The 26,416-nt window shown below is 46.9% G+C and overlaps 1 protein-coding gene across 6 annotated transcripts in view; it reads right to left on the bottom strand.

Moving 5' to 3' along the window:
- Positions 1–10,603, bottom strand: part of C5H11orf97 (chromosome 5 C11orf97 homolog) — a 135,123-nt gene extending 124,520 nt beyond the window's left edge. For 2 of the 6 annotated variants that reach the window (XR_003856857.1, XR_003856858.1), the window contains exon 1: positions 10,401–10,595. Coding sequence is in view for 3 of the 6 variants with exons in the window: in XM_029602359.1 (XP_029458219.1) it covers positions 10,401–10,559 (159 nt within the window). In the remaining 3 variants the exon portion in view is untranslated. Of the gene's footprint in view, positions 1–10,400 lie in introns of all 6 variants that reach the window. The other 4 variants (XM_029602360.1, XM_029602358.1, XR_003856856.1 and 1 more) reach the window with 3 other exon arrangements.
- Positions 10,604–26,416: the final 15,813 nt, after the last annotated feature.

The raw sequence follows: 26,416 nt of genomic DNA, 5'->3' as shown, positions 1-26,416 counted from the left end.
CTGCCACGTGAGAGGCTGCAATGCCTTCCAGATGAAGCTCGGCCCAAGCGAAGAGGAGGCATGCTTCCTGCGCTGGACTCCTGCGCAGGACTTCCTGCACTGGATTTCTGGTTACTCCCTGGCGATTGAGATATGCCACCACGGTGTCATTGTCCGAGAAGACTCGAACCATTCTCCCCTGCACCAGGAACTGGAATGCCAACAACACTTTGTAGTCTGTCCTTGTCTCTAGGCGATTGATAGACCACGACCGTTCGGGTAAGGACCAGGTTCCCTGCGCTGCATGACCGAGGCACACTGCTCCCCAGCCTTGAAGGCTCACATCCATTGTCACGATCACCCAATCCAGGACTTCGAGGGGTATCCCCTTCTGTAAGTTGTCTTCAAACAGCCACCATTGCAGGCTGGACCTGATTTGCTGTGGCAAAGGCAGAGGCAACTGGTATTGCTCCAATACTGGGTCCCACCGCAATAGTAGATCTCCATGCAATGGTCTCAGGAGAGCGAAGGCCCAAGGCACCAATTCCAACGTCGAAGCCATGAACCCCAGAACTTGTAAGTAATCCCACACTCTGGGGATTGGAAACTGTAACAAGAGATGCACTTGTTGCTGCAATTTGTACATCCTGTCGTTCGTGAGAAACACCCTGCCCTGGAGGGTGTCGAAATAAGCTCCCTCCAGACACTGTGACAGAGTTGATTACCCAGCCTAAGGACTGAAGACAATGGATCACACGAAGAACCATCCGCTCACCTTCCTCTTCCGACTTGGCTCTAATCAGCCAATCGTTGAGGTAAAGATGGACCATTATCCCTTCCTTCTGGAGGGTCACCGCCACCACGACCATCACCTTGGTAAAGGTGTGCGGAGCCGTCGCCAATCCGAATGGCAGCGCCCGGAACTGAAAATGCTGACCCAGGATCTTGACTCGTAGGAATCTCTGGTGAGTGCTGCGAATCGGGATGGGTAGATAAGCCTCGGTGAGATCCAAGGAACTCTTCCTTTCGAACCACTGCAAGGACTGCTGGAAGTGTTTCCATTCGAAAACGGGGCACCGTCAAGCAGCGATTCACCTTCTGTAGGTCCAGGATAGGTCAGAAAGTGCTCTCCTTTTTGGGAACCACGAAATAAATGGAGTACTGACCCCTCCCCCTTTCCTTGGATGATATGGGGACGATCGCCTTCAGGGCCAACAATCTTTGTAGAGTGTCTCCTACCACGGCTCGCTTGTTGTGGGAAACGCATTGCGATTCCACAAAGGCCGGCATGAGTGGCCGAGAAAATTCTAAAGCGTAGCCTTCTTTTATGTGAAGTGGTCTGTCTGGAACCAGAGGGTGGAATACTCCTCCCCGACCTGAATTTTCGGAAATCCCAAAAACGGAATCTTTCGGCAGTTTATTCCCCCAGAGATTTCATCAGCTGATCCAAATCCTCTCCAAACGGCAATTTCCCTCGAAAAGGCAGACTGCACAGTTGCGACTTGGAGGAAGCATCTGCTGCCCAATTGTGGAGCCATAGGAGTCACTGAGCCACCACAGAGGAGACCATAGTCCGGGCCACCAAATGCACCAGTCATATAAGGCATTCGCCACATAAACTACCACCACCTCCAGACAAGCCTCCTGAGAGCTGACAAAGTCCCAGAAGACGTTGGGTCCTGCAGTTTTTGAATCCAACATAAATACACTCTTTGCATCATGCTGGCACACACCGCTGCCCAAAGTCCTAAGGAGGAGACCTCGAACACCCGTTTCAGATGCAGCTCCAGCTTTTGATACTGTCCTGCATAGAAAGTTCATGAAGAAAATGAGCAGTCAGCAAATGGGTCTATGGTACCAAAGGTCAGAGGGTAGCCAGAGAAAAGACTTCAAGCTGGACTCTGGGAAAATCTTTTATAAATCTCTTTATCTGTAGCAAGTAACAGCCAAAGCAACTCTGCTATTCTAAGCAGTTCAACAAACAAAATGTGACAATACTACTTACAGTTCAGTGCATTCCTCTTTATCACGGCTGCCTTTTTTCTTCAGGGACCCACCTAACTCCTCCTCTGGACCCTGCTCTCTTATTCCCAGCTGAAGGGAGCCTCCCTGACCCAGAATCTCTTGCTGATCTCTTGCTGGGTGAGCTCTTAAGGAGGACCAAACCAGAGAACTGTAGCCAGTCCTTTAAGGTATACTGAGGTAGTTCCTTATACACTCCCTCACAGGGAAAAGGTTGACTGATAGAAAACAGAGAGCAGTGGTAAATTTAACTCACGCTGAGGAGAGAAAGGTGATTAGTGGACTGCCTCAGGGATTGGTTCTAGGGCACGTTCTCTTCAATATCTTTGTGAGTGATAATGCAAAGAGAGTAGAAGGAAATGTTTATTTTTTTGTGGATACCTCTGAAGGCCATAGTCAGAAAGAGAAGGGATCTAAGAAAGTTTGAGGCGTGATCAAATGCTTGGCAGTTAAGATTCAATGCGAAAATGCGCAGAGTCATGCATTTGGGGTGCTGAAATCCCAAAGAACTGTACATGATGGGGGTGAGAGACGATGTGCACAGACCAGAGAGAGACATTGGGGCGATAGTGTTTGATGATCTGAAGTTAGCAAAGCAGTGTGACAAGGCAGTGACTATAGCCAGAGGAATGCTAGGCTACAAAGAGAGAGGCATAACCAGCAGGAAAAAAAGGAGGTGGTAATGTCCCTATACTTGTGGTGCTGAGGCTTCACCTGCAGTAAGTAGAAAGTTCAGTTATGGAGACCGTATCTCAAAAAGGACAAAAATAGAATGAAACAGTCCAGAGAAAAGCAACAAAAATGGGGGGGAATATGAAATGAGACTCGAGACCCTAAATATGTATACTCTAGATGAGAGGAGTAATGGGGAGTATGATACAGACTTTTAAATATCTGAAAGGTATTAAAAATGCACAAGAAATAAACCTTTTCCAATGGAAAGGAAGCCATAGAATTAAGAGTCATGACAAAGTTTCTAGGGGGAAGTTTAAAGAACAATGTCAGGAAATAGTTTTCATAGAAAGTGCCTGCACGCGCACTTTATAAAATCGGGCGTACATGTGCGCATGCCTGGTAGCGCGCGCACATGTAGGCTGTGCGCGCATGTTTTAAAATCTAGCCCACTGTGTAGCAAAACATCATGGTCTGGGCCACAAGCGAGAGCTTACCCTCATAAAAAGAATCACTCCAGGATTGAGTCAAACACAGGAGTAAAGTTTGCTAGCCAGAGCAGTCCTGAAGGAAAACAAATATGTTTGTGTGCCCTTGAGCACATTCTTTTTTTGTATCGGGAATGTGTGTGTGTGTGGGGGGGGGGGGGGGGGGGGTAATAGCTAATAGCCTCATCAATGAGAAATTACTACTTACCTGATAATTTCCTTTTCCTTAGACAAGACACATGAATTCAGAACCAGTGGGTTATGCACCTCTACCAGCAGATGGAGAAAGAGCAAACTGTCATCACTGTATATATATATTCCTGCAGTGACATCAACCTGCCAGTATTCTCTGCAAAAGCAACTGTGGACAGACTAGCAAAACTTGATTAATAACAGATAACCATTTCATTACTCAGCCAACAGGAAACACTGAGCTCAGACAAAGAATGCATTAATACTAGTCTAGAGACTGGACTAACCCTTACCAGTAACCCCGGAACACATAGCCACGCAAGAGGACCATAACATAAACATCCAGCAGCCAAGGGCAGGAAGCTGAATTCATCTGTCTGATCTAAGGAAAAGGAAATTATCAGGTAAGTAGTAATTTCTCATTTCCTAGCACCCAGACAGATTAATTCAGAACCAGTGGGATGTACCCAAGCTACTCCTGAATAGGGCGGGAGGCTGCCCACAGTCCTGTCAAAACCGCACGTGCAAAGGCCATGTCCTCCCAGGCCTGTACATCCAGACGATAATACCTGGAAAAGGTGTGTAAGGAGGACCACATCACAGTTCGGCAAATGTCGATGGGAGACAACAATCTAACTTCCGCCCATGACACTGCCTGAGCCCTAGTGGAATGAGCCCTAACCTGACTAGGAAAAATGGCTTTTCAGCGGCCACATATGCAGCCATGGCTACCTCCTTAATCTAGCGAGCTATTGTAGCCCGCGAAGCCGGCTCGCCCTATTTACCTCCACCATGAAGGTCTTCCGGAAAGGTTTAGAAACCTCCAGACACCTCACGATATGTCTCTCATGACATCCAAGGGACGTAACAGGTGATATTCCTCTGCATCTCTTTCCCTATCCAAAGATGGCAGGAAAATGGAATGATTCAAGTGAAAATCTGAGACCACTTTTGGCAAAAAGGAAGGAACAGTACGCAGCTGTATCGCCCCTGGAATGGCTCCTGGCAAGACAAGGCCTGCAGCTTGATATTCGACATGCAGAAAAAATCACCACAAGAAACACTGTTTTCAAGGTCAGTAACCGCAAAGAAAAGGCAACACATCGGCCAAAACATAGGGCCTGCCATGAAATCCCAAACCAGATTAAGACTCCACAAGGGTACTGGTAACTGCAAGGGAGGATGAAGATGTTTCACTCCTTTCAAGAAATGGGTCGCATTTGGATGGGTCAATAAGGACTGACCATTCAGATGACCCCTGAATCAGGCAAGGGCTGCTACTTGCACCTTTAAGGATTAAGGGTCAACTCTTTATTCAATCCATCCTGCAAAAATTCCAAAATGAGCGGGATCTTAACCAAACGAGAAAGAACACCTCGATCTTCACACCAAGCCTCAAACACTCACCAAAAACGCACATAGGCTAAGGAAGGGGAGAACTTTCTCACTCGTAGCAAGTTGGAAATCACCGCAGGAGAATATCCACACCAGCAACCAAGCCCTCTCAAGGACAAACCACAAGACAAACTCAAGTCAGATCTTCGTGAAGAACAGGTCCCTGCCACAACAGATTCCTCTGTGCCAGAAACCGGAAGGGGGAGTCTACCAGGAGCTGTCGCAGATCTGCAAACCATGGTCTCTTGGGCCAATCTCTGACTCTCTACTCTCTGAACCATTTGGACCAACATGGGCCATGGGGGAAAGGCATATAGCAGCTTGTCCTCCGGCCATTCCTGCATGAGTGCATCGATACCCAAGGACTTCGGATCTCTCCTGTGACTGATGAATTGAGGAACCTTTGCAATGCCAGAAGTTGCCAGCAGGTCTAGAAACGGAAGGCCCCAGCAATCCGCTATCAGCTGAAATGCCTCGTCCGACAATACCCAGTCTCCTAGGTCCAGACTCTCCCTGCTGAGAAAGTCTGCACTTACCTTGTCTTTTCCTGCAATGTGCAAGGCCGAGATCTCCTGCAGATGCACTTCCGCCTATTCCATAAGTTGGTCTAACTCCTGTGACACTTGCTGGCCCTTGGTTCCTCCCTGCCAATTGATGTAAGCCATTGTTGTTGCATTGTCCAACATTATCTGGACTGCTTGACTCAACAACCTGCCACTGAACTGCAAGCATGCCAACCAGAACGCTCAGGCTTCCAGCTGATTAATGTTCTAGACAGACTCTTCCGTGCTCCAGCGCCCTTGCACTGTCAGTTCCTGACAGTGAGCTCCCCAACCCTGGAGGCTCGCATCCATCATAAGTATTCAGTCCGGTGATTTTAGGAGAACTCCCTTTCTCAGATGATCCACTTGTAAACACCACAGTAGTTGAAAGTAGACCTCCATCAGCAAGTGGAGCTAAATCAAACAGTTTTGAGACTATGGGCTCCAACGAGACAGCAGGGAGCGTTGAAGAGGATGCAAATGTGCGCTCATCTACAGCACCACTTCCAGGTTTGTAGCCATCAAACCGAATACCTGTAGATAGGACCACACTGTCGGGCATTTAGTGTTCATCAACAGACGCCCCTGTGCCATCAACTTCTGAATACGAACTTTCAGCAGGGATCCCCTGCCCTGCTCCATGTCGAACCAAACACCAAGATACTCTAACAAGTGAGATGGCTGAAGACTGCTCTGGGCCAGGTTCACCATCCAACTGAGCTCCTGCAACAGGGAGATCATCTTGCAGGTCACCAGGAGACTCTCTTCTAGAGACTTGGCCTGAATCAGTCAATTGTCCAAATTCGGGTGTACCAGGATCATATACTTTCTCAACTCTGCCACCACCACCACCATAACTTTGGAAAAAGTTCTGGGTACGGTGGCCAGACCAAAAAGCAGCACTCAAAACTGATAATGGCATCCCAACACTTCAAAACGCAGAAAACATTGATGCTCCAATCGGATGGAAATATGGAGGTATGCCTCAGACAGATCCAAGGAGGTCAGAAATTCCCTCAACTGCATGACCATTATCACTGAGCGCAATGTTTCCATGCAAAAATGAATCAACTGCAAATGATGGGTGATCCCTTTAAGATCTAGGATGGGATGAAAGGAGCCCTCCTTCTTAAGCACAACAAATAAATGGAATATTGATCCATATTTTCTTGAGACATGGGCACTGGGACCACAGCCCTCAGACTAAAGAGCCTTGACGACGTACACTCCACTGCCTGCTTCTTCTGCAGGAAATGGCAGGAAGACACCATTAACATGTCCTGAGGAAATCTGTGAAACTTCAGCTCATATCCCTCTCGTATCACCTCCTGAACCCATTGATCTGATGTGATTTCTCTCTGATAAAAGAGAGAGAGGCGCGCCCTATCATCTGTTCCCGGGGATGGGTCAGCAATCCTTCATTGGGAGTCTGGGGCAGTTCCACTACCTGAGCCCCGTCTGGGCTGTCTGGGACAAAAAGGACTGAGACCTACCAAAAGGTTGAGTCCTCTTAAAGGTCGTTCCTTCATAGGGTCGAAAACGCTTGGATCCCCTGGCATAACCTCTCATGCCAAAGACGCGCGACATCTGCTTCTTATCCTCCGGCAACTGAGGAATCGGGGATTCGTCCCACTTACGGGCCAGTTTCTCCAATTTGCTCCTAAACAAGAGTGAGCCTTTAAAGGACAATTTCATAAGGTTAGCCTTGGAGGTTGCATCGGCAGACCAATTTCTCAGTCATAACGGATGCCTGCCCGATACTACCGAAGCAACCCCTCTGGCTGAGGTGTGGACCAAATCGCAGCCCGCATCTGCTAAAAAGGTGGCTGCTGGCTCTATAACTGCCCTGGAATTCACTCCAGATTCATTAACCTCCTGAGAGAGAAGAAAACAAAAGAGCTAGCCACCAGGGAACAAGAATCTATCTGCAAGGCCATTGCCACTGCTTCAAAGCTTGCTTAAGGATGGCCTCAATCCTCTTATCATGCACATTCTTCAAGGCTGCTCCTCCCTCCACGGGGATAGTCGTCCACTTGGAGACGGCACAGACAAGCGCATCCACTTTGGAAAATGCAAACGCTCTCTCACCACTGGATCCAGGGGGCATAGGCCCTCCAAAGCCCGACCTCCTTTGAAATTAGCCTCCGGGACATCCCACTCAAGATCAATCAATTCTTGAATGGCCTCCATAACAGGGAAAAAACAAGAGGGAAAAAACAAGAGGCTTTACACAAACAATCCAAAATGGGATTTTTCTTTGGCTCAGACATGGAATTTGCCCCAGGTACTCCCAGCATCTTTAACATCTGGGAAATCAGAGCCAGTAGCTCATCTCTATGAAAGAACCGCAACAGTCCTATACGGTTCCAGTCCCGGAGGAATTTCCCCATCCTCCAAAGAGTCAAGATCGGCCTCATCATCCATGCCATCCGAATTCCTATTGGGATGACCTGCTGCCAATCTAGGTGTACTTTGGTGCTTAACAGTAGTACCAGGCGAGTAGAGGTCACTGCTTGCAACTCTGACCTGACAGGATTGGACGGGGCTGAGGACTGCATCTGAAGAAAGGATTGCAATCCTTGAAAAATGTCTACCCAAGAAAAGGCAGAAGGAAACAAGCCAAAACCAGAAGGCACTTGTGTGCCCATTGAGCTACTTTCTCTCACTGATGAACCAGTTAAGAGAGTTCCAAGGTCAGGTGCCCCTCCGGATATGTTTTTACCCAGGCCATCATAAGGCTGAGAAGAACCAGGCTTAGTAAAATCAGAGGAATATAATTCTCCCTGAGTCTCTAAGCAGCGCTGGCACAAGATAGAAGGCAGACCAGACTGAAATGCCCAAATATGACAGGCAGCACAAAGGGAAAGGAGCTTAGGTTTCTTAGCCACAGGCACCATCAGTCTGTCAGTATGCTTAACAGGCCACTGACGATGTGCATTCAGCTGAAATCATGCGAGTCCAAAATTTAGGTGCAAAACATTTAGGCATCCCGAGGCTAGGAATCACAAAACTAGGCGCTCTTCCGCCTTTCCAAACTTAAGCGCACAACCAATGTGGTACAAATTGTGTGCCCAGGCAAGTGCGTGCCTAACACGGAAGCCGCTATTTCCTGGACGCCCAAGCAGGTGTCTGACTAAGCGTACAACTTGGAAACAAAGCCAGATGCATTTGCACGCACAAACAGTCCTGAAGAGGGCAGCCTATCGCGCAGGAAAAAGCATGCAAAAACACTGCTGCGGCCTACACGGTGCATGGAGAAAAGCCTAATAGCGAGGCCTAGCCCACCCAGGTTGCCCAAGTCCGTTAACCTCACTCAGAAACAGAAATGAACATCGGAATTGTGCGCCAAGCACAGAGACCGAAGGAAGCCTTACAAACAACTCTTCTACTCTGACTCTGTCTCTGACTTTTTTTTTTTTTCTTTTTTTTAAACCTTACCTGAGCTCAGCCTTTCCCAGCTGAGTACAGAGACAGTCTCCGGCTGAGGGGGGAGAGGGCATATACCGTCACAGCCACACTCGGCTTCTTGCACCCGTTTCCTTTCAGCTGTTTTAACAGCTAAGTCCATGCCATCTGAGAAAATCATCTAACAGACCAAGGCTCTCATCTGAGGCCCACGGAAATCATCTCAGGAATTCTCAACTGGGGGAAGGACTATTTGGTATCACCACAGGAGAGCGGGGCGAATTAAATCTTTTATTTCTCCTTCTAAAATTTGAAGCAATCTTCAGTAGGGAGATGCACGTCCACCATCTGCTGGAGACAGAAAATACTGGCAGGCTGATATCACTACAAGAGTATATATACTGTGATGTCAGCTTTGCTCCGTCTCTGTCTGCTGGTAGAGGTGCATAACCCACTGGTTCTGAATTCATCTGTCAGAGCACTAGGAAATATGAATTTACATGTGACGAGCGCTATTAGCTTTGCATTTATTTAGACAGGCTAATCCCCTTATTGCATGAGAGGTTTTGGACGCACATCCAAGCACTGATAAAGTCGTGCGCTCAGCCGAGTGCACTGTATTGCACCTGTGTATGAGAGAAGGGGCCTGTCTAAGTGAATAACAGCATGTGTATGTGAGGGAGAAAGAGTGTGAGAGCGAGAGAGCATATGTGTGTCTAGTAGAGTGTGCAAATGTGGGAGAGCCTGTGTGCGTTTGTGAGTGAGAAAGAACAAACATGTATAATTATGTGTGTGTATATGAAAGGAGAAAGTTTGTGCACAACCCCCACTCTCCACCCCATCAGTTAATCCACAACAATCTCAGGGCATTTGGAAATCAAGTTTCCAGGTAGTTTTTTGTTCGTTTTAATCATTGGGTGTTAAATATTTGATGTGTGCGCTGTTTTTTTTTTGAGCTGGATCTTTTCTCTTTTTTTTAGTTTTTAATTATTGGATGTCACTCTATTTTTCTGCTATTTTGAAATATTCCTTTTACTAGTATGGTTTTACTATTATTGATGTTTTATATTTCTTCATTTTATTGTTGCATAATTTTTACTTATGTGTTTGGGCCAGAGAGGTCTGAGCCGGGAAGGTGCAGGGGCCGGGGCCTGGGGGGAGGAAAGGCAGAAGGTTCGCCTCCGGCGCCTAATACCTGTGTACCAGCCTTGCCCTTGAGGTTAACACTCCGCTAAGGGTTACATTTGTAATGCTATCCGTTTTAATAATTTTGTTCTCATTATTGTTAAAAGTGTTTTTCGTGTAACTGCCCTGTTATTTTGGGATTATTACTTCTTTTCTGTATTACAATGATTTGTTTTACATATCGCGGATCATACCTTTTGGGTTGTACCTTTGGGCACTAACAGAGGTAAGGAGAACAACAAGTACCTAAAATTATTACACTTTCCTGTGAGGACAAGGGGGAGCCACCCAAGTTTCCCTAGGGTGCAGTTCTTCCCGAGATATGCCTGCATTCATCTTCGGTCCCGCGGTTTTCCTTCTACGGCAGGTACCAAACTGGGCATGGCACAAAGCCACGCCTGCCGGTCCTGAGCCGGAAGGACAGGGACGCTTTGCATGGAGCGGACCGCCGCGAACCCCGCCTCCCTTCCACGTACCAGCCCCCCCCCCCCCCCCCGGCCCGGTCCGGTCCGGTTCGCACCTCTCCGCTGAAAGGAGCCTTCTTCCTGCTCCGCGCTGCCGGCTTCCTGCCCCTCGTGGAATGCCGCTTCCCACATTCTTCTGTCGCTCGCTCCTCCACACCAGGCTCGCGGCTCCGGAAAAGCGACTTTTCTGTCGTCAAGGTTACCGGTTGTGCCATGAGCCGCCGTATTGAAGTTCGGGAGGAGGGAGTCACGTGATTTGGATGTACGTTTTCCCCCGTGGCGGTGTAACGGTTCCTCACCTCATTTCGAGAGGGTTAAAGGTAAATTGTATTGCGGTTGTATCGCTCAGAGCTGCTAAAATGAAATATTTTGGCACATGTGATCAAAACGAAGAATATGCAATACAGTTTAGGAGGAAGTAAAGGAAACAATTTATGTCACTTAAAGGCTTCTTACATAAAAATAGGAACTGTAATTGATGTGGCGTGCTGTGAACAAATAAACTACCCCACGAGAAAATAATCATTTAAACAATCACAATTTAATATTATTTATTAATGAATTTGTCTCTAAATCCTTACAGTAAAAAATTCTGTCTATACATAATAAAAACTATCACATCACCCCCATTCACATAATAAAAACGCACTCATATTTTTTATGAGTCTTCATTGTGTCTTCATTGCGATTGGTACCATTCTGTGAACAAATTAAAGCCAGGATCTACAGCTTTAAATGTAATAGCTTGTACCTTTAAATCTGACTCCAAGAGTGCATGAAGTCACAGCGGCAGTAGGGACAAGGCAAATTCTGGGGATGCTGGACCGCTACAGTTACATCCCCATTGCAAAATTATAATATTTAGTTAGAAAAATTAATGTAGTTAAAATGATCACCAGACATCTTTCAATCTTCTGTATTTCTTTATTAGAGCACATCTAGGGTGGCCACCAACATACAGGAGATCCCTGTATGTGGAGCGCACTGTTAACCCACGATTGGACGCGTGTTTTTGACGCGCTAGCTTTACCCCTTATTCAGTAATGGGTAGTAGCGCGTCGAAAACGCGCGTCCAACCCCCCGAACCAATAGCGCCCGCAACATAGCCAACCTTCCTTTCTTTGCCAAACTTATGGAGAAACTAGTCAACACCCAACTCTCTATCTAGACACTCACAAGATCCTGTTCCCTGCTCAGTTCGGATTCCGTAAATCCTCAAATACAGAATCCCTACTTATCTCCCTCACCGACAACATCATCATGGGTCTTGACAAAGGACAATCTTACCTACTAGCCTTACTGGACATCTCAGCGGTGTTTGACACGGTAAATCACACCATTTTCATTAATCGCTTAGCTGACATTGGCATCACAGGTTCCGCTCTTAACTGGTTCAAGTCATTCCTCAGCAACAGAAATTTCAAGGTCAGAATAAACAACAAAGACTCTCACCCCATAAGCTCCACTCATGGGGTACCTCAAGGTTCATCACTCTCTCCTACTCTCTTTAACATTTATCTTCTCCCCCTCTGCCAGCTCCTTGAAAATCTAAAATTAACTCACTATATCTACGCCGACGATGTACAGATCCTGATTCCCATAACAGAATCCATCTCTAAAACCTTCAACTTTTGGAACAGCTGCCTCAGTTCAATCAACCACCTCTTAACTAGACTCAACCTAATCCTCAACACTGCAAAAACAGAACTCTATTCATCTCTACCAACGACAACAACTTCTCTACTACCTCCACAACACACGTGAGAGATTTTGGAGCCACATTAGATATCCGACTGGACTTTAAAAAATTCATCAATAATACAACAAAAGAATGCTTCCATAAGTTACACATACTAAAAAGGCTCAGACCACTCCTGCACTTTCATGATTTCCACACAGTTCTTCAAGCTACCCTCTTCTCAAAAATAGACTATTGTAACACTTTACTTCTTGGCCTCCCGGCAACCTCCACCAAACCTTTGCAGATGCTCCAGAACGCCGCCGCAAGGATACTAACCAATTCTAATCGATGAGAACATATCACACCCATCCTCAAGAATCTATATTGGCTTCCCATTAATTTCAGAATCCTCTATAAGTCCCTCACCATCATACACAAAACCATCCACAATCAGTCCTCCCTACAGTTAAACGTACCATTCCATGTTCACACCTCTTCCAGACCGATTAGAACTGCCTACAAAACGTCCCTGCTCACCCCTTCCGCCAAGGCTACGCTCCACCCCTCTTTAAGAAAACGCGCCTTCTCTACCGCCGGACCTACGCGCTGGAACGCTTTACCAACAGAGCTTCGCCAGGAACAATGCCCACTCACCTTTAGAAAGAAATTGAAGACCTGGTTATTCAGAGAAGCCTTTCCTTAACATCCCGCAACATTAACACAGATTCCTGCTTCAGTTAACGTACATTTCTTGCTGTTATGACTTCAAATTTCTTTCCCTTCCTGACCCCTGTGGCCTCTCCTTCCCCCCGTACTCCCCCCCCCCCCCATTTTCTCTGTCCCTACTCATGATCCGTACCTCGTGCAGAGATAGCCTGTAATCTAGTTGTTTCCCCACTCGAGGTTTTTTCTTCTACATTGTTGTTGATCAGATCTTGTTATACTTTATTCTCTCATCTATATTTTATATTTAATTGATTTGAAGATACTTGTTATTTGTAACTTTCTCCAGTTTTGGTTCGATGTAAACCGGCGTGATAAGAATCTTCGTCTTGAACGTCGGTATAGTAAAAAGATGTAAATAAATAAATAACATGCAAATGCATGTTGATGGCCCTATTAGGTATTCCCGCGCAGCCAAGCCGCACATTTTACTTTATGAAATTAGCGCCTACCCAAAGGTAGGCGTTAATTTCTGCCGGCACCTCGGAAGTGCACCCTCCGACTTAATATCATGGCGATATTAAGTTGGAGGCCCCAAAAGTTAAAAAAAGTAAAAAAAAAAAAAAAAATGTAAAATGGGCCGCGGGTTGAAAACCAGACGCTCTCTTCTCCCTCTCTTTCACGCATATGCCCGCTCGCTCACACATAACCATTCTCTTTCATACATGCCCACACCTTCTCACAGGCTCTTACACACATGCCCTTAAATACTGTCAGGCCAATACAGTAAAGGTCATGGGAGAGCAGGCGAGCGCTCGCTCTCCTGTGTGCGCGATTCAGGCAGGACAAACATGCAAATTAGGGCCCGCAGTAAAAAGAGGTGCTAGGGACACTAGCCCATCCCTAGCACCTCTTTTGACAGACGCGGCGGCTGTCAACGAGTTTGACAGCCGACGCTCAGTTTTGCCGGCGTCGGTTCTCAAACCCGCTGACAGCCTCGGGTTCTGAAACCGGACACCGGCAAAATTGAGCATCCGGTTTTCGAGCCGCGGGCCGATTTTTAATTTGTTTTTTTTAATTATTTTAAACTTTTAGGACCTCTGACTTAATATCGCCATGATATTAAGTTGGAGGGTGTACAGAAAAGCAGTAAAAACTTCCCCGGCGCTGGCAGAAATTAACACCTACACTTTGGGTAGGCGCTAATTTCTGAAAGTAAAATGTGCGTCTTGACTGCACATTTTACTTACTGAATCGCGTGGGAATAACTAATAGGGCCATCAACATGCATTTGCATTGGGGACGCTATTAGTTTCGGGGGGGGGGGGGGTTGGACGCACGTTTTCGACGCGCTATTACCCCTTACTGAATAAGGGGTAGAGCTAGCGCGTCGAAAACATGCGTCCAAACGCGAGGTAACAGTGCACTCCACCGTACTGTACTGTACTGTATTGGCCTGTCTGTCTCTCACTCACTCTTATATACAAGTTAAATCATCTTCTCTCTCCATCCTGAATCCGCCACGAACAGCAGCATCTTCCTTCTCCTTTAGGCCTGCGGTGCAGCAACAACTTCCTCCTCTTCTGAGGCACTGAGGAGCTGATCTGGGACTGTCATGGCCCATGTTGGAAGATTCCAGGGTCCTGGCCTGTCCCGACCTTGATTTGTGGCTGCTGGGGCAGGCAGAGAGGAGTTGCCAGGGAGAGGCTGGAGGCAGAAATCGGCTATTCCTAGCAGCCGTGATCACTGCGGTTGAGAGAGAAGAAGGCAGCCAGTTGATCAGGACTGCAGCAAGGATTCCCTACCCCTCGGCTCCTAAGGGAAATGGATCGGCCATTGGGCCGTAGTGGTGAAGAAAGTGACACGAGAGGAGGGGCGGGACATGAGCTGCGATCATCGTGGCTGAAGTGAAATTGCCGTGGTGACTGTCAGTGTTGCAACAGCAGCAGTGGGGCAGCAGCTGCTGCTGCTCTCAGCTGCTACTCCCTCCTTCCTGCCACGTGACTGTCATCTCCTCCTCATTCACGTCCACGTGGCCAGGACACTAACCACATGGCTCCAGAGTGTTTATTTCTGCACTCGCTGCACCCACATCAGGGACTAACATCCTTCTCAGGGGAAACACAAGGGAATGGGACCTGAAAGCCCTTCTTTCTTTCCCCAGTTCAGCGAATCCACACCTTGGGAAGTAAAGGCGGTACAAGAACTAGTCAGGGTTCCTGCCCTGAAAAGTATAAATAACTTCATGACCTCGCCTGGGCTGGACTTGCACACCGGGTAGGGTTACATAAGCAGAGCAGGCAGCTTTCTAAGGGCACCAAGGTGAAAGGAGCACATCTTCCCTGTCCCCCAGCATTACATAGCTCGAGTGGCATTTTTCTGGATCTGCTTTCTTAAGGGCTCTGGCGCCCTTTGGAATGTCTGCCCTGCTCCTATGCCTTTAAGGGCGGGTGTTATGGAATGCTGCTGCTCAAGCTGAGCAGGGTTGCCAGGATGGAGGAGGAGGTGGTGGCTGCAGCGGCGATTCTCTTTCTCTGCAGTGCATCTTTACAGAGCCCACCCACTCCTCCAGCTGAAGGCGCCTAAGAGATAAGTCCGGCCCTGCCGGCCTATCGGTGAAAAATATTTTCTCCCTTTTCCTTTTGAGCCTTCCTCTCTTCAGTTTCATGTGAGCTCCCTCCCTTCAGTTTCTTCTTGAGCTTTCCATTCTTTGAAAAATATACTACCTTCTTGTTTTCTATTGATGCCTGCTAGATATTTTGAATGTTTTGTATCCTATTTTCCCTTTTCCCTTCTTTCTTCTACACTTTGATTCTCTCTTTGTATGGAGTAGATGATGATGCTAACAAGTACGTTGTTGCATTACTATAGCGTTATGAGGTGAAACATTTCCAAGTATAGGTGTTTAAAAATTGGAATCTGATCACTGCCACTGGCATGGGCTGGGGAGGAATGGGGCCAAGCCAGAAAATAGTTGAATGGGGCTCGGGCCGAACTACTGTGATGGGTCTGGGCCCAGGAAGAGATGACACTGATGTGGCAGCCCTGGGTTGGAAGACATCCATGGTGGGGAGCGGTTCTATAATGAGGCAGGGTGAGGCAGCTGCTTCAGGTGGCAAGATTTTGAGTGGCAAAATTGCCCCCTAAAACCTTCCTGCCACAGCCGCCTCACCCTTCATTCAGGCAAACTCTGGCGGCAGGTGCTGGCGGCGTGGAGCAGCGACGTGCTAGCAGGGTTTGCACTCCTCGCCAGCAAAAGAAAGTTCCCGCAGCAGCACAGAATTGTGACGTGCTGGCAGAGTTCCCACTCCCTGCCAACAAAAAGAATGTCCCAGCGGCCAAAGAAGAGTCAGCCACCACAGTGCCACCAGCGTTTTCCTCACAACTGGCCGAGCACTCAGTGAAAACATACTCTGAAAATTCACCATTTGCATTCTTTCCTCTAAAAATGGAGCTAACCACTGCAAAACCATATCCTTCAATCCTTCTTCAGAATAACGAGACCACAGCCTTGGATGTTCAACTAAGTCAAAGGCACTAGATAAGTCCAGGGAAACTATTATAGATGAAGACCCTCTACCAAGATTCTGTAATACCGTTTCCATCAAATCAACCATAATGGTCTCAGTACTGCAACCATGTCTAAATCCTGCCAGGGAAATATCCAATTTCCTATTTGCCTTCAAAAAAATCCACTACCTGTTTGAACACAGCCTTCTCTATAACTGTAGAGACATATGGCAAATTTTCCACTGGTCTATAGCTACCACAAACCCTAGGATCCAAATCTGTGTTTTTAAAGATAGGATGGATTACAGCAGTCTTTAATCGCGCTAGATCCTTCCCCTCTAGCAATGACAAATTTACTAAATTCCATAAACCCTTCAATACCACCTCTGGAAGTCCAGGGATCATGAGTAAAGGTTAGGGATCCAGCAAAAAATTGGTCTTTTACAGTCTTCAAGATAGAAGTGAATTCCAAAAAAAGAAATGGGTTCCATTGCTACTAGTTCAGCTTCTGCAATTGCATTCATCTCTTGAAATCAATCACCACCCTCCAATACACCACTGACCATTCTTTGTTCATTTTGTAAAGTCTGACACAGAGTCAATATTTTATTCTCAAGACAGATATTCAACTCACTCAGTGGAAGGTCATCATACCATTGGGTGCCCAATAAGGAATTCACCGTCCCAAAAATCACTCTAAGGTTATTCTGGGCTTTAGCAATAAAACCTGAAAATTTATTTTTTTTCTCCTGAATTATGTTCCTAAAATAAATATTGACTGCCACCCACCACTGCATTCTGTCTCAATCCATTTCAGTTTTCTTCCACGTCTCCCTAGACAAAGAAGATTTTATTTTAAATCTGACAGCTGCATCGTATACCAGGGGGATATAGTCCCTTTCTTCCTCCCCTTACCATTCACAGATTTAATTGTTTGATCACATAATAATACTCCATGTTCTAACATAGAATACTAGCCAACTGTCTCAACTACCCACTTCACTCAAATCATTAGGTAAAGAACTTCCAGCCAACCCTGACACCACTCCAACAAATTTCTCCTGATCTACCTTTTTTGACCCAGGTCGTTGTGAAACCCCTCTTGGAATAGGGAAGTATTCAAACCTACACTTTACTAAATAGTGATCACTCCAAGGAAGCTTTTCAGAGCTTACAAATTCCAAGCCACCTTGTTTTCTTGCTAATGAGGTTCCAAAAATCAAATTAATGTGTGACCCCCTATATGGGTTTTCTCCAAAACTATCTGAACTAATTCTCTTACCGCCAATGAATCAAGGAAAGCCCTAGCCTTCTTACAATCGAATACATCAACCTGTAATTTAAAATCTCCCATCACTAACAAGTATGGGTATTTCAAAGTTTTCACTAAAATCATCTCTATTAACATATCCAGTGGTTCTTTGGAAGCAGCAGGGAGGCAATACCATAATGAAATCACAATAGGCTCATCATAATCTAGCTTCAGTAAAATATTCTCACACCTCTGTACTTAATCCATGTACAATCTCCTGAATGGCAAAAACTCTTAAAAAATAATAGCCACACCTTCTCCTGTTTTTCACACTTTATTACAGCGTAATAATCAGAAACCCTTAGGACAAGCCTGGGAAATCACAATTGATTGTTTACTAGTCAAAGATGTTTCGGTGATGCAAAACCACATGAGTTTCGTTGATCAGTTCAGTTCCTCTGGCTCTGGCGCTGTCTGCATCAGCCCCAGCACACTGATCACCTGCGCCATTCATACACAGGGCTTCATTAAATTGAAAAGCATTGGCACCATCGACACACAAAGCTCTGACACATAAATGCTTAATGCACTGAGTCCTGGAGCATGCAATGCATAGGGCTTTGATGCCAGTAATGCTCCAAGTGTCTGAACAGACTGCATCATTGTTCATGAACCAAGCTGCAATGCTACCAACACAACTGTTCTATACTTTACCAATGATTCCCATATAAAGAAGAGGATTGTTGGGAGCAGAAGGTGATATAAATCACTTACCCCCATATCTCTCCAGAACAATGTCACCATCAAGATTATTGGAGCAAGGCCTTCATCTACAGATGCTGGATCATATTTGTTCTGTGGTTCCTTTATTTCAACTGTGTCCCAGTACAGACCTTACAAAGTCTAGAGGATATGCAAGGGGGCTCTATCCTGGTATCAGAAAGTGTTCCAACTCCAAAACTTGGCCAAAGAGTACATCAACCCTTAGACTAAGTGCCAGGTGTTACGAATGGGCTTCGGTCAGGAGTCGTGAACACCACTAACAGGGGTGTCTCAGGGTGGAGAAAGGCAGGACTGCAGAAGAGTCTAGATGCTGACTGGTGCAGGCAGGAATGAGTAAACCCTATGGGCAAGTGGGAAGGTGGAATAGGCAGACTGAGTCTAATACTGGCTGGAGATACCTGATACCAGATGCATGAAGGTAAGGGCTTGCATGGAGGTATGTGTGAGCGTGAATGTAGGTAAAGGTGTACAGGAAACTGGAACTGGGTGCTGGTAAGGATGAATTCAGGAAGCGTGCAGGTAAGAGTGATAATGGCTGGAGGTATAAGTGACTGGTTTGAGGAAACAAGACTGACAGAGAACTGAACAGACAAACCAGGACAGCACTAACATTGAACATGAAACACATAAGCCCGAAGGCAGCAGAGCGGAGAAAGCCCGTAGGCCACAGACAGCAGGCAGAGAGCCCGTAGGCCACAGACGGCAGGCAGAGGGCCCGTAGGCCACACACACGCAATAGGCAGAGGTCCGTAGGCCACACACACACCGTAGGCAGAGGGCCCATAGACCACACACACACAGTAGGCAGAGGGCCCGTAGGCCACACACACACACAGTAGGCAGGGGGCCGTAGGCCAGACACACAATAGCAAGGCAGGTCAGAAGGCCCGTAGGCCACACACACACAGAAGGCCCGTAGGCCAGATATACAATAGCAAGGCAAGGCAGGTCAGAAGGCCCGTAGGCCACACACACACAGAAGGCCCGTAGGCCAGATACACAATAGCAAGGCAAGGCAGGTCAGAAGGCCCGTAGGCCAGATACACAATAGCAAGGCAAGGCAGGTCAGAAGGCCCGTAGTTCACACACACACAGAAGGCCCGTAGGCCAGATACACAATAGCAAGGCAGGTCAGAAGGCCCGTAGGCCACACACACACAGAAGGCCCGTAGGCCAGATACACAAGCACGGAAGGCTAGAGCAGGGAACCCAGGCGAGCTCGATGCCGAAGCCTCGATGGAACTACTAGACAGGGTTATAAAGGAGAGTCTGGGACATAGAGTAGACAGGAAGGAAGGAGTGGGCCAGCCAGAAGAGCATGCTCGTGGGGGACCTCTGGTGGTGAGGCGGCTGCATAGCAGCCATGGTCGTAACAGCAGGGTTGGTGAAAACTTTTTTTACTGCTCTGGCTTCTAAGGATAAGGCTTCTAAGGTACTCTCCAACCTCTACTTTCCAAGATATCAGATGTACTCTCATGGAAAGGAGTCCCAGATTCCCCACATAAAGTAGACACTCCATCAGATCGACTGCAAGATGGTTCTAGACTTCGACACTCACTTACAGTGGAGTCCAGCCAATGTGAGAAGGACACCAGGAGTACACCCCTTCAAGGTGACCAAGGTCATAAAAACATGTTGCCATACTGGATCAGACATGGCATGCTGTTTCCAACAGTGGCCAGTTCAGGTTACAAGCATCTGGCAAGTATCCAAACATTAACTAGATCCCATGCTATTAAAGCCAGTAATAAGCAAGTCGCTATTCCCTAAGTCAACTTGATTAATAGCAGTTTATGGACTTCTCCAGGAACGTATCCAATACCTTTTTTTTTTTAAACTCAGCTGAGGCTGGTTTAAAAAAAAAGGTTCTCCTCCTCAGTTGCCTAATTTATTTAACAGTTTTATATACCGATAGTCGTCGTGAACATCATATCGGTTTACATATAACATAACATAGCAAGAAAATGAAACAATTTATATGGGAAAACAGAGTGTAAAAGCTAACAAGGAGAAACTGGGAAACATGAGGGGGAGAGGGGGAGAATTCAAACAAACAACGATAACCTGAACAACATTATTTACAGGCGTAGAAGTCAATATGCATTTAAAATCAAGGAGGGAGCAGGATTTATTTAAACAAATGATAACCTGAATACATTATTTACAATCATAGAGGTCAATATGCATTTACAAGATAAGAGTAAGATGGTTATGATCGATGTTGGTCATTGGGGTCTTGGATTATGTTCTCTTCCCCCTGAATGTGAGGAGGGTTTGATGGGGATACCCTCAGATTCCCTATCTCATCCTCCAAAACACTTGTCTCCACCTGAAAACCTCACTTACTCCAGATTTCTGGACAAGTTGGGTACAGTGCTTGGAGGTAATGTTCGTAAGGTTAAGGATCCTTGTGCAAAACTCTTCAGCTTTTTCCAAATTCTAGAGATGCCATCTGAGCCAGCAGCCATTCAATCCATGATATTATGCAAGTTACAAACAAAAATGAGGGAAAACCTGATTTCCTGTGCCTCAGTAGCAAGGAAATTAGATCTCAAGTACAGACTACAAAAATCTCCAAGTTACAGAATAGTACAACAACCTCATCAATCAGTAGTAGGGGAGTCAGCTCTTAAGCTAAGAAAACAATATTTTCTAGTCCTCCACAGGAAAATCTCAGGTTATTAGACAATTTTGGAAATAAAGTATTCAAGAGCTCCAAGCTCAGTGCATGGATTTCTGCTCACCAATTCTACATGGTTCACTACTTACATGATTGCATGGGAAAACTGAAACCGTTCATTCTGTCAGGTGATACCTGCTCGGCATATCCACAACCATTTATGGACGCAGAAGAGTGCATACGCTATCTTATTTGATCAATTTACAAAGCATTTGACATGACCACCCACTCTTTATCAGCATCAATAAGAGCATATTGGATGGCTTATGTGTCAGCAGTTTGCGGGACAATGTTCATGATAAGCTAGCAAACATCCCCTCCCTGGCAGACCACATCTTCAGAGATAAGCTCAGGGAAACTATTGCTCAAATCAAAAAGCAACATGTTGCAGTCCTGTCCCTCTCAACTGACTCAGAGCAATAGTTCATGCGGACCTTACTACACTCTTAAAATGCTGTACTTCCAGAGACACTCCTTCTGGCAATTTCAGAGGTATCCTATCCCACCTCTGCTTCTGCAGCAGCAAGAACTTCTGACCTGAACTCAATAGTGAGAATGCTATTAACCTAAAATGACACAACAGGCCCACCCTAAACCTGGATCAAGTTTTTGACCATCCTCCAAATTCAACAATCTGTCCTCCTTGATAAGGGGATAATCCAGCTCTACCTGGAGGAATAGTGAAAAATTACCAAAAACCACTGTGTTCTCAAAATTGTGGAGTCTGGATACCATTTACATTTCTCCTGATGTCCCATACTTCCTCTTTGCTCAGCCTTCAATCCAGATCTGTTTCACTCAGCACAATTCCTGGAGTAGAGTCACTTCTCAGTCAATGAGCAATTGAACCTGTTGTAGCCCATCAATAGAGTCAGGGGTTCTATCCCACTACTTTCTTATCCCCAAGAAAATTGGGGGATTGAGGCCTATCCTGAATTTAAGATATCTGAACAAGAATAATTTGTTCCAGGAGAAATTTAGAATGAACCCTCTTCACACAAATCTCTCCTTCATCCAGAAGGTGGAGTGGATGTGTGCCCTGGATTTGAAGGACGCTTATGCTTATATTCCTATCCATCCTTTTCACTGGTTTTATCTACGCTCTGTGGTGGTCTCCAGTCATTACCAATACCAAGTACTGCCCTTCGACTATCAGCAGCATTGAGGGTCTTCACCAAATGCCTAGTTGTAATAGTGGCACATATTTGTCACTAAGGCATCCAAGTCTTCCCTTACTTGGATTACTGGCTAGTGATGGTGTTCTCACTTCTCTGCAAAAGTTGATTCAACTCCTACATTCATTAGGTTTCCTGGTGAACTTAGAAAAATCGATTCTATTTTCCACCCAGAGAATAAAATTAATAAGAGTTGTAATGGAATTGCTTAGCCTGATTCTGACTACTCTGGCTAATAATTTTTCTCACAGGACAAGCAGGATGGTAGTCCTCACAAATGGGTGACATCGAGGATGGAGCCCTGTACGGAAAACTTTTCTGTCAAAGTTTCAACAAGCTTTGACTGACACTGGCACACTGGGTGCACTGAGCATGCCCAGCCTGCAATTATCCCTGTGAGCCACAGGTGTCTCCCTCAGTCTTCTTTTTTCCGCTCTGCAGTCAGCATAGCGGTTGGAGCTCTGTGAGGATTTTTTAACTAATTACCTCATGGAAACACTTAACTTTTCACTTCAAAAAACACTTTTCCCTGCACAGGTCTCCCTCCGCGTACGTTTTTACGACGCTCGGTGAGTACTAATTCTTATTTTTCGGTCGGTTCCTGTCACTATCTTAAGGCTGTTAACTGACTGAAGCCTTCCCTTCCCCCATTTTTCAGTTAGCTTTAAACAGCTTGCGAGTATCTCTGTGACACTCTGCTTGCTTATGCTAGTGGGGTAGGGATTTTTTCCTTAACTTTAGGACTTCTGTAGCTTCAAGTCCTTCGTTCCCTGGTACCCTCACGCAGTCGATACCCTATCGCTACACCGGGACCCTCCTAAACCGCCCTGGGCTTTTATATGTCATCAGCGCCCCTCCCCCCACGGTGCCCTGATGCCTTTATCCATGTTTTTTGCTTTTCAGTGCTACCAGGCTTTTTCCTCCTACGCACTGTTTTTTTTCCTTGGGCTTCCTCGGTGCCGTCCCTACCCGGATGCATGCCATTGACGCACACGCTGTTAGTCACTGCCATGCATACTCGGGTCGCCGCCACCGCTGCCCGAGACACTTTTTAACGATCCCAGGGTCACTTCATCGATGCCACCCCCCCTTTTGGGGATGCCATCGATGCCCCATCCTCCCCACCGATGTCCAGCCCTTTTCCATCGGTGGGCATCAGTGCCACATCGATTCGTCGGTGGGCATCGATGCCGGATGGTCCCCATCGGTGGGCATCGGTGCCGGATGGTCCCCATCGGTGGACATCGGTGCCGGATGGTCCCCATCGGTGGACATCGGTGCCGGATGGCTTGTCCGTCGATGGCATTGGTGCCGGATGGCCGTCCGTCGATGGCATCGGTGCCGGGTCCTTTTGCATCGATGGACACCGATGCCCAGGTGTTTCATCCATGGGCATCTATGTTAGAATGCATCCATCGAGGGCAGTCGATGCCAGGCTGCTCCCATCGGTGAAATTCGATGCCCAGGTGGGTCCCATCGGTGGGTATCCATGCCGGCTCGATTCCGTGGATGGGCGTTGATGCCAATGCCAGCCTTATGGCTGGCATCGATGCCCATGCCAATTCCAGGACTGGCGTTGATGCCGGGATGGAATTCATCGACTGGGAGATCCATGCCATCGATTCCATACGTGTCCATATCGATGCCACCGACACACGTGTCTGGGGCACCGATGCCATGTACACTTGGAAATCTGAGTCTGTCCAAATCGATACCGTCAATGTCTGTGGCCCTATAGTTGATGCCCGTGGCCATGCCACAAACGGCATAAATGCCCGCCTCCATGCATCGATGCCCTCGACACCTCCGTTTTCCTTCAGTGTCCTTGACGCCCTATTGATTCGACTTCGACTCAGTCGATGCCGGTATCTTTTTCAATAACGGCAATGTTTTTCGATTATTCGATTCCACATCGTTTCAAAGATACCTATGCCACTGCTGTCAGTGCCCGTCACTGTCATCATTCTCCTGGCCAGTCATCGACGATTTTTCATACCCATTTTGATGATATCCTCGAAGCCCCTTAGGTTGCCTTCAATATCGTCAATACCGACATAGCACCGCCACATAATACCCTCGCCTCCTCACATTGCTCCACGCTTTGGGTTCTTTTTTAAGCCCCGTATTAGCTTAAGACACTCCATTGTGTCAGGAGCAGAGCAGGCGTGCTGACAGTTCGTCATCGATCGCCTTCCAGGACGACGAGGGCTTCCATCTCGGCGCTGGGGAAAGACCGGGCCGAGCACCGTGGCACCCATCATCGCCGACATCGTGATCGTCCACCGCTGACGCCATCCAGCACATCGGTGCCATCCTTCTCCAGGCTGGACAACGCTCGGGCAGAGCGACATCACCACTGCCATCAGCACTGTTCCTACAGTTTTGGCAGTCCTTGGTGATCCAGAACTTCCGGATCCAGGTCCGACAGCTTCTGCATTGGCGTCACGACACATCGAGCTGCTGTGACGAGGGAAGGGAACATGAGTTCCGTTAGGGCTCCTCTGTTCCTGGCGTGCCCCACCGTCAAGTGGTGTGGGACTATGGCCATCTGTTACACTTAGCAGTCTAAACGCCACTCACGCCTGGCCTGTCTCCTCTGTACCTGTGCCACCATACCGGGTTTCAGAGCGAGATGGACGTTTACGTCCCCGGCCTTACCCTCGAGGACTCCGGAGACCGTCGGGGTCAACAATCTTCACCGGCTCGTCTTGCGGCGATCCACGTCGGATGGTAAGTACCCGCTTTGGCGGCATTCCCATAGAGTTGTGTTCTCCCATTCGGACCGTGGTTCGAAAAGTTCTGGGTCATGTGCCTTTTAGAACTGTATTAGTGTCACATATCACTATGTTAGCTATGTTAGCCACAATATCAGGAGAACCCCTCTATCTTCTTGGGATTGCAGCAGGGCTTCTTCTCTTGTCAGTAACAAGTCCCTGTGCCGACCAATGCTCTGACTCTTGGTTCCCTCCCAACCAAGGTCCAGCTGCATTGGCTGATCTGGTAAACATGAGATTCAGCAACCATTGCCCCATGTACAAGTCCACCTTGAGGCCTGGCCACAGGTCTCAGTGTCTCCTTGTACAGCATACAGAAATGCGGGTACCACTTACCGCTCACACACCTGCAGGAGCCTACATGATATCCTCCATTGGGACACCTCCTGGTCTCCCATCTGGTCAGATATCAGAGCGGCCACCCCACCTTGTACCAAAGTCCCGGTACACTCCCCCAGGCGCTACGAAGTGCAGAGGGGAGAAGGGAGGGGGGTTGGGGAGTTTTAATTGCACTATTCTTTCTTTTAACAGAAAATAGTTACTCTCCGCACATCCTGGACCTAAGAAAATCCAACTTTCTTTAGACGTCACAGGTACAATGGTATCTTTGGTTACCATCACTCCATACTGCAGTAAGTACATTATTTTAATGTTTCTATGTGCTTTATGGTGAGTCAACATTACAACCCCAAGCTCTGCCGCCGGCACCAGCTTCGGTAAGTGAACTGTCTCTTGCATCACTGTTGGTGAATGCTGTTTTCTCTGCGGAGTGTAACATCATTCACTTTCCTTTCAGTACATGCAAGGAGCTCTCACTTTTTTCAGGACTCACTATACATTTACTAACTGGGATTACTGTCACTGCCATAAATCCCTTCTGTAACACTTCTGGACACCACAGTCTTAAGACCCTCTTGTCCAGCATACGCACAGACATTCTGATACATTGTTATATGTCCCTGCGCATATTTTCCATAACCTCAACCTTTCAACTTTTCATGGTTGGGCTATGGGGTTTCTTCCCACTATGCATTTTTCTCATAATTCAAAACTGCTATGGGTTATATTCAGTGACATTCTATACTCAATGGACCTAAGTGGTTTCATTGCTTTCGTCCCTGATTCTTATCCCAGTTCGAACTAGGACCTAGTCTCCTTCGACTCATGCTCGCAATTCCTTAGGGTTATAAAGTTTCTCCTGAAAGCTGTCAACCCATTATGCATCTATTGCACTCCAGCATAGTTTCTCATAAACTTCCTGGACGTTGCACCCATGAGTTATGCCCTTATGCCTTCCAATACTGCTTTTGCAACAATTCTTTGTGCATACAGACAGACAGCATAGGGACAATGTGCTTTCCAACTCATAAGCACGCACAACCTCTTAGCTGCTCTGCTAGACAGCTGCGCAGCTCTACCCTTGGCCCTTGTTCACTTCATGCGTCCTTGGGCCACATATCTAAGAGATTTAATGAACGCTCTATCTGACCTTCTCCACGTAGGTTCTATCCTCTCGAATGGTCTCAATTACATGTGTACAGGGCAAATCTTTTA

Source organism: Rhinatrema bivittatum, chromosome 5 (assembly GCF_901001135.1).
Source record: "Rhinatrema bivittatum chromosome 5, aRhiBiv1.1, whole genome shotgun sequence".
Lineage (NCBI taxonomy): Eukaryota > Metazoa > Chordata > Amphibia > Gymnophiona > Rhinatrematidae > Rhinatrema > Rhinatrema bivittatum.
Note: the sequence above shows the minus strand (reverse complement) of the source record. Positions and strands in the feature narration are given on the sequence as shown.